Below are 11653 nucleotides of genomic sequence, written 5' to 3' on the forward strand. Positions count from 1 at the left end.
AGGCAAATCCAACGTAATTTCCCAAACAGAGCATAAACTAAACATAATAGTCGAGGTGCTATGCCACATCTAAGTTGGAGAACTCAGATGCACAGGCTAAACTAACTAACAAGGCATAAATCACAATTAATAACCAAATACACATCATGGCACGCATGCCAACTAATCAGACTATAACTATCTAAGCTTAGTCCACAAGTCCAACTAGCACGCTCCAAAGCTACTCATCAGTACCTGAAAAACATACGGTGTAACAACCGTCAGCGAATAATGCTGGTAACCCACTCCCACGCATTGAGTACAATATAGGTAGATATAAGAAAATCATTTTGAAACTGGAATACATATATAATCCTACGAGACTCTAGTTTAAATCCAAGATCAAGACTCAAGACACGGGCAACCGACTTGACACCATAAACAATCATAAAGATACTAGCATGCATCCTAAGGTCACAAGACAATTCAATAACGAGACTCGATAGCAATCAGTAATATCAACCATAGAACAACACAATAATAAACAATCAATAGCAACAACACTTGTCCATGTTCCAACCTTATACCAAGTTCCAACCTTTACTCTTCTCCATCCTTATATCAGTTCCAACCTGTACCTCCAGGCAACCCTTATATCGCCTCCCTTATCCCTCCGGAGCAACCACATGCCCCACTCCGTAACCACTAACAAGTCCACCAACATGGTAGCACCGAAGTGTCATTCGCATGGTCCGTGCCTCTAGCACCACTACCAAGGGGTCAGCGCATATAGCTCTAACATGACACCGCGGCGCTTATACCGTGACCCAAGCCTTTAGCCAGCAAGTCTAAGGGGTGGTTCGTGCCTTTAGCACGATAACCGAGCACTCGTTGTGCTATCCGCCAACAATTCATTTCCACCAATCACAATTTCATCATCATCAATCTCAACCATCATTGCGCAATGATCACGATACTCATCATCATTCAATCAATCAACATATAATCAACAATAACAATTAAGGCATAATAGCAATGATACGCACTACACATAAGTTCCTAGAACGGTACTCAAAACATCATACGAGACTCATAAACATCAAACGGGGTACAACAGAGCACACGGGACACGGGGAAACGACTAATGGGGAAAAATGACCCGCCGCGCCACCCCGTTCCAGTGGGTGGAGGACCACCCGCTGGTGGGCGGCCACATTCCAGCGGGTGCCCGGCGGGCAGTCGACTGCCCTCCGGCTGCCCGCTGGAATCGGGCAGTCAGCCGCGGGTAGCTTAGTGGTTACCATTGCTAGAATAGAGTAGTTGTTCAATGAGAGACATGAATTTGTGCCTATTTTGTGAATATATGCCGTTATTGATGAATTTGGGATACATGCATGAACCCTAGATAGAAATTTGGGGAAAATTATATTAATTGAATATATATCTCTTGTGATGTGAAATTGATGATGGAAAACAACAATTGCATGTTTTGTATGGACAATTGTGCATAGTATGATTGAATGCTAACACAAAGCCATGACTTACACACACCTACTTGTGAATTGTTCCATTGTTTGAATGAAGAAGATGAAGTTGACTATTTGACTTTGTTAAATTGAGCATGAATTGTGGAAATTTTGATGAATGTGCTATAATGTAGTCTTCTTTGTCTAATTTTGTGTTGGGAAATTGACCAAAATTTAGGGGAAACTATGGCAAAATTTTTGGAAAATTTTGGTCACCTCTTTGTGCATAATTTCAAAAAATAGGAAAGGGGATAGCAAGTGGGAAGTGTTTTGCTAATGTGTGGCATTTTGTTTTGATTGTTATCATATACAATTGGAAAGCTTATATTTTGTCAATTGTAGGACCATACAAGAGAAAGAGAAAGGAAATGGCTCAAAAGAAAAAACATGACCGTCCTACTTCGAGCCGAGTGCAAGAAATGACTCAAGCACTGATGAAGAATGGCTTGCTGAGGATGAGATAGAGGAAAGGAATGAATTAGCTGGTGCAAGGAAGCTAGATTTGAAAGCGGAACAATTGGCTACAGTTGAAGAGCTTCGGAGACTTGAGGTGTCCGGGGGCAAGTACTTTGATATGCCAGTATTGGATTCCTTCGGTTGTAGGGAGAAGGTAGAGGACCTTATCAATCACCCGCAGTGGAGTGTTATATTTGGAATGCGAGGGAACACTTATGCACTGGTGGTGTATGAGTTTATTGCTACCCTTGACTTCGGAAAGTCCAATTTCGAGAACAACACAAATTCGTCAAGTTCACGATCTTTGGTAAGGAACATTTGTTGTCTCTATGTGGGAACCCACACCGCGGAGGAGATCCAGTCAAGACACTTTGAGAGATACCTCACCGACTTCGACACAAGCCAAGAGATGAAGGATTTTTGGCAAGAAATTTCGGATGGGAGGAGTTTTGACCCCCAACAACACCAACTCCAAGGGCATTAAATTGAATGAGTTGAGGGCCATCCGATATGCATTGGCGGTGACATTCACCGAAAGAAAGTCTAACTTGCATAAGGTCTACCGTGCCGATCTTTTTGATCTTTGGAGCATGAGGGAGAAGAAGAATGTCAACATGGGCGTGCAAGTTAAGAAGTGGCTCAAGGCCCAATGTATCGGGAAGTGTCCTACCATCTTTATCGGTCCTATTCTAACAAAGTCGATTTTCTGCTTAGGGTTACAAGGCAAGCTCAAAAGAGAGAGAAGGGTCGGGTCAATGATCGCTCTCACCATGTCGGATTTCTTGAAGGCAAAGATGATCAAGGAAGTTCCCCAAGCACAAGAGGAAGAGGAGGTTGAAGAAGAGCACAACCCGTTGCCACCACCGAAAGGGTATCCACAGCCACCACCAATGTATGAGGTCCCCGAGGACATCCCACAAGTCTACAATTGGGCGTCCATGCAAGCATTGACATACCAATTCCATCAAGAGAACATGTCGATGCATAGGGCACACGAGCGAGAGATAGAGGAGCTCCAGGCTCAATTCAACCAACAATTCCACCCATTCCCTCCAAATGAATGAAGCCGATCAACCTACCCCAAGGAAATGAAGAATGAATGAAGCCACTGGTTCCATAACATTGACAATTGACAATTAGGATATTTTGACACTTTATTTGCTTTCTAGTTTCGTACTGTTTGTTTTGATTGCTTGCACTTATATTTCTATTTCGAGTACTTTTGCTTTTCTACCTTTAGCTTTATTGCTTTATTGGGTTTACTTGCTTACAAGCTTTGCTTAAGTATCTTGATGCATGGAGTAGTTAGATATCTCTATATTCATAGTCTTCATTAGGAATTGTTCTAGTTTAGGTTCTTTTATATTGTTTGCTTGCTTAATTGAAAGGGGGGGGGGGGGGGAGAAAAATACAAAAATAATAATAATAAGTAGTAGGAATAAATAGCTTTCCTATCCAATCTCGTGAGCCTTGCTTGTGCTTATATTGCTTATGCCACTAACACTGTTGTGAAGCTTTCTAGTGGAAGGGGCAAAGACATATGGTTTCAATAAGGGATATGCACTACATTTGGTGAAACATTTCTATCCCTTAACTTTTGCACCCCTTGTTTCACTTTTAAAGTGTGGAAAGAAATTGCTTTGTTGTGCACTAGCTTGAATGGCCACTTATTCTTTCACAAAGGATTTAGTTTTCAAATACACTCAAGTCCCGACAAAAATCCTAAAGTGTGGAAAGGGACATGCACTTTTTCTTTAGACCGTTTTTTTCTTTTCCACTTGGACTTAAGGTAACATTGAGGACGATGTTCATTTTAAAGTGTGAAAAGGGAAGCACGTTGTGCTTAAATATCTTTTGTTGCTTAATTGATTAAATTGTGCTTGATTGACGAGTGTGTTGGATATAGAGAGTGTATCGTTATTCATATAATGTGATAAATGTGATAGTGATGTGGCCGTACAAAAAAATTTTTTATTCTTGGAATATCCTTTGGAAGTTACATTTCTTACACCTAAGTGAGGAATTTCATAGAAAGCCAATTAGGTTTACATTTGATGCATGCTTGTATGAATTCACCTCCTATCTTGCTTAGACATTAGTAAACGATCTCTCAAAGTGGGAGTGTGTACTCTCCAACCTTGGAAAGATAAAAAGTGCAAGGTCAGAAATGAACTTAATCTTGGTAAGGTATGGGGAAAAAGGTGAGCCTTATGGTGAGAAGTGAGAAAAATTCCCCAAATCCAAAGAAAAATCATGAGTGATGAAGAAAGGGAATAAAGAAGAAAAAAGGCAAGACCAAAACAAATGGCCAACCAAAGAAAAAGAAAGAGAGAAAAAATGAAAGAGGGAGCAATTGCTTATGCCGGGATCACAAAAGATTCCCTCGGGCTAAAACATAGAGATCTATGCCGTGGGGAGTCGATCTTTGGCATAAGGGTGGAAGCGTGAGAGAACCAACGCTTAACTCGAGACCACAAAAAGTTTCCCCGGGGTTAAACTACAGAGCTCTGTGCCGGAGGGAATTGGACCTTGGCTCATGGTTGGTGCGTGGCCCATACTAAACCATTCACTTACATTCTTGTAAAGGACCTTGGCATTATAAGGGTGGATATCGGTTGGGATGTATACATCATTCCCACTTGTATGGCTCGGCTATAGGCCTTTGCAAGATGAGATGTGAATACCCATTTTGGATTGCAAGCTTGATGAATGGTGTGAGAGTATACCCTCCTTTGTTTTAATTTTACCTTTTAGGAGTTTTTGCTTCCTTAGTATATTCCTTGAGTTGCATTAGTAGGGGTGCATGACTAGCATATTTATCGCATGATATGAGGGACTTCACCCCCTCCATTAGATTACACACTTATCTTGATTGACCATTGGATGAATTAAGTTATCATTGAACTTAGCTTGAAGGTATCCTTGACACTTATATGATCATGGAAATTAGAGCTTGCTTGAGGACAAGCAAGAATTAAAGTGTGGAAACTTGTGATAAGTGTCAAAGACACCTAGTTTTGGGGTCTCATTAGGGTGTATTTTGGGCTAATTATGATCCTTTGTGTACCATTTTAGGCCATTCAAGCTAAGATTGTGCATTGTGTTTTAAATTACCACCACACTTCGTATTTTGTGCTTTTGTAGGTTAATTTGGATGAAAACGAGGCAAAGTGGCATAGGACAGAACAAAGCGGGAAAAGGAGACAAGTCGAGGCCAAGATAGGAGGCACAACGCATGTTGTGACGTGCGTCGTATAGAAGCAGAAAGATCCACGAGGAGCACAACGCACGTTGTGCCGTGCGTTGCGGAGAAACAGAAAGATCCACGTGGAAGCACAACGCACGTTGTTCCGTGCGTTGTGGAGAAATAGAAGGATCCACGAAGAGCGCAACGCACGTCGCAGAAGCCGTAGAAAGAGAACTTAATCGCACATTGCACGTTGTGACGTGCGTAGTGACCTGGTGCGGAAATTGTGAAGGGAATGCTATTTAAGACTCTTTTTAATTCATTTTCAGAGAGTTTTTTGGAGTTCTTAGTTTTTTAATAATTTTTGGGAGAGTTTTCAGATGAGTATATTGTAGAGAGAGAAATATCACAAACCTTTAGATTTTAGATAGATTCTTATATTTCCATCTTATATTTCCATCTAGGTGACTCATGATCATCATTAGCAATTCAACCCCTATTTCCTTATTTGTTATTTCATTCTAGTTGTTTGTTGGTTGTAACCTACAAGACCACATCATAAATTGTGTGACATCCCCTCAATTGTATGCAAACCACCATCTTGATGTTGACAATGCAAGGCTACTCCGAACGACCATCCGTAGAGAACAATAAATTCAGGAGTCATCCAACAACTTTTTGACACTAAAATTTGAGAAGGGTAAACGTCTTGTCAGTTGTGCAAGCAGGGTTGGAGGTTGACTCAATATCCTAAATCGTTAGTTGCTCGGGTCTTCAAGGCCAAGTACTACGCAACTACGTCGTTCTTGGAGGCTAAGCTTGGAAGTTGTCCGTCGTTTGTATGGCGGAGCATATGGCAGACTTAGGAAACGCTAAAACAAGGATGTTTTATTAGAATAGCTTCTGTTATATGTTAGTTGAAAAGTTAGTTAATCTATTAGATTAGTTTTGTAACAGTCCTTGTAACAGTCCATTAAGTCAAGTCTGTCTGTTAGTCTGTTAGAAGCACTGTTCCATTAAAGTCTCTCTAAGTCTCTGTATGGTTTAACTAATCTTCATCAAATCGAATACACAGAGCCTCTTTTCTCTTCTCAGTCTTCATATTGTAATATGGTATCAGAGCTCTAAGCTGCTCTCATGGCGTGGAACGGTAACAGACCAAATGCGTCGTCAACAACTGCTCCGGTTGCAGCTCCACCGGCAGCTCCATCTGTTCCGGCAACGGGCAATTCCGGTGTTGCAGGAACGCCCTTTGATCCTAACGATGCCGCCAGTCCGTTCTTCTTACATCCAAACGAGAATCCCTCACTGATTCTCGTTTCTACGCTGCTAGATGGTCGGAATTACCACCCCTGGGCAAGGGCGATGGAAATGTCGTTACTGTCGAAGAATAAATTAGGGTTCGTCGACGGCACAATCTCAATGCCAAATATAGGAGAGGTCAAATATCCCTACTGGAAGAGATGCAATAACATGGTCGCGACATGGATTATGCAATCTGTCTCTTCTGAGATCGCTCATACAATCCTGTGGGTGGGCACGGCGGAAAGGATATGGAACACCTTGAAGGCAAGGTTCAGCGAAGCAGACATCTTCAGGATCTCGGATCTCCAAGCTGAAATACACCAAATAAGGCAAGGAGACCTAACTGTAAGTGCATACTTTGCTAAGTTGAAGGTTTTGTGGGATGAACTTCAGGTCATAAGACCATTACCAGTCTGTAAATGTGAAAAGAGATGTGACTGTGGCTTAATGCAAACTCTAGAACAACAATTAGAAAGTGACAATCTCTCAGTCTTCTTGAGGGGACTCAATGACAGTTATGCTTCTGTACAATCTCAAATAATGATGACAAAGCCCCTTCCCTCTGTTGATGAAGCCTTTATGATGGTTCAACAACAAGAAAGAAGGTTCAACAATGCAGGAGGACCAATTCAAGAAACTGGCAGTATCATGTTTACTCAAGGCAATAGCAGAAAATATCCCTCAAATAATAGTAATAAGAGACCTGTCTGCTCTTGTTGTGGATATACTGGGCATACTGCAGAGAAATGCTATAAGAAACATGGCTATCCTCCAGGATGGAAGCCAAGAAATAAGGCTGCTGGTTATGCTAACCAAATGCAACTCAACTCAGAAGAGCAGCCTCTTAGTGGGAAATCTGGTTCTGTTACTTTGAGCCAGGATGAGTATAAGTTGCTCAGGCAGCTTCTGCACAAAGACAACATAGCTCACAGTTTTTCACCCCTAAGTGAAGTTGGAGGGGTAGTACCACAGGCCAATCTGATTGCTGCTAGCTTTGCTCCTGCATCTGTTTCTCAGGTTGAAGGTATTCACTCTAAACCTTCTCTTAATGGCAGGACTAGTTGGATACTGGATAGTGGGGCCACACATCATGTTGTGTGTGATCATAACCTTCTAACAGATGCAAAAAAGGTCCAAGGGATGTTTGTAGAACTCCCAAATGGTGATAGAGCTGATATCTCACACATAGGGACCATACACACTGACAGTTTGATCCTACAGAATGTTTTCTGTGTACCTGCATTTCATTACAATTTGGTTTCTGTTAGTGAGCTGATTAAAACATCCAAGTGCAAACTCCTTTTGTATTCTGACCTTTGCATTATACAGGATCTGGATTGTGGGAGGATGATTGGCTTGGCTAGCTTGCAGAAAGGTTTATATCACCTTGTAAAACCTCATTTTTCTGTTCTAAATAGAATAGAACACATTAGGGCTAATGCCTGTAATACTAGCAGCATTTGGCATGCTAGGTTAGGACACTGTTCATATGAGAAATTGAAACAGTTGCCATTGATTGATGTAAATCTGAAAATAAATAAAACAGATGCTTGCAATGTTTGCCATCTAGCCAAATAGAAAAGGTTGCCATTCAATACTAGTTCCACTGCCTCCAAGGCTTGTTTTGACCTTGTCCACATTGATATCTGGGGACCTTATCATGTGCATACTATCTATGGACACAAGTTTTTTCTAACCATTGTGGATGATTTTAGCAGGGCTACATGGGTTTACTTGATGAGAAGTAAAGATGAGGTTAGGACCTTGGTTAAGGTTTTCTGTGCTCTGATTGAGACACAGTTTGAGAAGAGGATTAAGTGCATAAGGACAGATAATGGGCAAGAATTCAAGATGGACAGTTTCTTCCAAGAGAAGGGGATTGTTCACCAGTCAACTTGCACCTATACACCACAGCAGAATGGGGTGGTTGAAAGAAAACATGGACATATACTGACAGTTGCAAGAGCCCTAAAATTCCAAGCAGGGTTGTCAGATATTTTTTGGGGGGATTGTGTTTTACATGCAGTATATGTTGTCAACAAGTTGCCATCAGCAGCCTTGCAAGGTCAGATCCCTCATCAAGTTCTCTTTAACAAAGCTACTCAATATTCTCACTTAAGGGTGTTTGGGTGTCTAGCCTATGCCATTTTACACAAAGGCCACCAAACAAAATTCTCACCCAGAGCTAGGAAATGCTTGTTTCTTGGCTATCCTAATGGGGTAAAAGGATACAAGTTGTTTGATTTAAACTCCAGAGAATTGTTTATATCAAGGGATGTGGTATTCTATGAGAATGTGTTCCCTTACAAAGCAGAAGGACAATCAAGCAAGCCTCAGTTACATCAGATGCCTATTTTACCAAGTGATAGCAGTGTTATGGAGGATTTCACAATACAAAGCAGTGTGGGCAGACCAGTGCAGTCAGATGCCACTGATTCTGATGCTCCTAATTCTGAATCCACTCATGGTAACCTCATCACAGAGCAATCTCAGTCTGATCATGTTCCAAATCCAGTGGAACCTAGAAGATCAAGCAGGCAAGTGTCCATGCCTACCTACCTTAAAGACTATGACTGCAATCTGCCTATCAGAAGGACTTCTCCCCATGCTCTTTCAGCTGTGATGTCATACAAAAGGGTATCTTCCAGTTTTAGGACCTTTGCCACCAACATCCTGAATGTTCAAGAGCCTAAGTCCTACAATGAAGCCATTAAGCATGAATGCTGGAAGGTTGCTATGCAAGCAGAAATAGATGCCTTGCAGGCCAACAACACTTGGGAATTAACCAGCCTTCCTCAGTCCAAGCAACCAATAGGGTGTAGATGGGTTTACAAAGTGAAGTACAAGGCTGATGGAACAGTGGAAAGGTGCAAGGCTAGACTGGTTGCAAAGGGGTATACCCAAACATGTGGAATAGATTATGTTGACACATTTAGTCCAGTGGCTAAGGTCACTACTATCAGAACCTTACTCACTGTGGCAGCTGCAAAAGGTTGGCATTTACATCAACTTGATGTTAACAATGCCTTCTTCCATGGAGATCTCAAAGAAGAAGTTTACATGGTCCTTCCCCCAGGGTTCATCCCCACACAACCAGGGCAAGTGTGTAAATTAAAAAGGTCACTATATGGTTTGAAATAGGCTAGCAGGCAATGGAATGCTAAACTAACCACTGAATTGGTCAACATGGGATTCAAGCAAGCTACCTGTGACAACTCCTTGTTTACCTGAGGTTCAAGTGACAATTTTCTTGCTCTTCTGGTATATGTTGATGATGTAATTCTAGCTAGTAATGATGAAAGTCAGATACAGCAAGTAAAGGATCATCTACATGCAGTATTTCAAATTAAAGACCTAAGAAGGTTGAGGTTTTTTCTGGGATTTGAAGTTGCTAGAAGCAATAAAGGGATTGTCATGACACAAAGGAAATATGCCATGGATCTTCTACATGATACAGGCTTCCTTGAGAGTAAACCTGCAAAGTGCCCCATGGTTCAATCAAATAAGCTCTCCAAAACTGATGGTACAGCTCTGGAAGATAACTCCACATACAAGAGGTTAATAGGAAAGCTTCTATATTTGACAGTCACAAGGCCTGACATTAGCTTTGCTGTACAACAACTATCTCAGTTTTTGGATGGTCCTACCACCATTCACATGAACGCAGCACACAGGATTTTGAGATACATTAAGGGGAACCCTGGACAGGGCCTTCTATTTCCTGCAAATTCAGATCTTAAACTCAGTGGCTTTGCTGATTCAGACTGGGCTTCATGTCTTGACACAAGGAGGTCAGTAACTGGATTTTGTATTTTCCTAGGAGGGGCCCTGATATCCTGGAAGTCTAAGAAGCAAAATACAGTTTCAAGGTCCTCATCCGAGGCTGAATATAGAGCCATTGCCCTTGCCTCATGTGAGATACAATGGCTGTCATATCTACTTGAGGTCCTTGAAGTCCATTTAAAGGATGGAGCAACATTGTTTTCTGATAGCAAATCTGCCATTTCTATAGCAGAGAATCCTGTGTTTCATGAGAGAACTAAACATATAGAGATCGATTGTCATCTAATAAGAGAGAAAGTACAGAAGGGAATCATCAGACTCCTACATGTTTCTACAGAAAATCAGACAGCAGACATCCTTACAAAACCTTTACAACCTATGCTGTTCCAGAAGTTTGTTTCCAAGCTAGGACTCTATTCCATATACAGTCCAGCTTGCGGGGGATATTAGAATAGCTTCTGTTATATGTTAGTTGAAAAGTTAGTTAATCTGTTAGATTAGTTTTGTAACAGTTCTTGTAACAGTCCATTAAGTCAAGTCTGTCTGTTAGTCTGTTAGAAGCACTGTTCCATTAAAGTCTCTCTAAGTCTCTGTATGGTTTAACTAATCTTCATCAAATCGAATACACAGAGCCTCTTTTCTCTTCTCAGTCTTCATATTGTAATATGTTTTAGCGTGTGGGGGATGGGAAGGATATTAATGTGTGGGGGGATGCATGGTTACTAGATAATCAGAATAGGGAGGTGGAAACGGAGGCATCTGAACACTTGGTGGGCGCGAAGGGGTGTGGTTTGCTTCACATGTTGGAAAGAATGTGAGATGCGGAGGTGGTGCGTGACATTTTAAATGAGAGGGATTCGGCGTTGGTTTTATCCATCCCTTTGTCAATATATGAGCGTAAAGATTCCATGTCCTGGACTATAGAGAGTTGGGGACGATTCACGGTGAAGATCTGTTATAGGGTGTTAGTTGGGGATTATGTGGTGGAGGGTTGGTTAGGGTGGACAGCAGTGTGGGGGTTAAGGATACCACCAAAGGTTAAGTCGTTCATTTGGCAGGTGGGTAGTGGTCGTCTACCTACAGCCGATATTTTACGTGGAAGAAGAGTGGAGTGCTCGGCCATTTGTAGGCTTTGTAGATTTGTGGATGAGACGAGCGTGCATGTACTATTTACGTGTTCGTTAGCGAGGGACTGTTGGAGACGGATTGGTGTGAGGTTGGAGGGGGTGGAGTTCCAATCGGCCAGTGAGGGTCTTAAGCTGTTGTTCTTGACTGCGAACATCATTCGATTGTAGTTATGCTTGGTTGTGTGCTGGAGTCTGTGGCAATGCCGTAACGATACTATCTGGAATGAGGGAGTGGTGTGTGTGGATAAGGTACTTTCTTTAGCACAAAGCTTTTGGTTTTGGTGGTGCAA

The 11653-nt window shown here is 41.7% G+C and overlaps 1 protein-coding gene across 1 annotated transcript; it reads left to right on the forward strand.

The window, feature by feature from the left end:
• Positions 1-6285: 6285 nt before the first annotated feature.
• On the forward strand, positions 6286-7445 carry LOC109153764. Its single transcript, XM_019301629.1, has 2 exons — positions 6286-7384; positions 7426-7445. Exons 1-2 carry the CDS (start codon positions 6286-6288, stop codon positions 7443-7445), a joined length of 1119 nt encoding a protein of 372 aa, XP_019157174.1.
• The last annotated feature ends 4208 nt before the right edge of the window (positions 7446-11653 follow it).

Source organism: Ipomoea nil, unplaced genomic scaffold (assembly GCF_001879475.1).
Source record: "Ipomoea nil cultivar Tokyo-kokei standard unplaced genomic scaffold, Asagao_1.1 scaffold2537, whole genome shotgun sequence".
Taxonomy (NCBI): Eukaryota; Viridiplantae; Streptophyta; class Magnoliopsida; order Solanales; family Convolvulaceae; genus Ipomoea; species Ipomoea nil.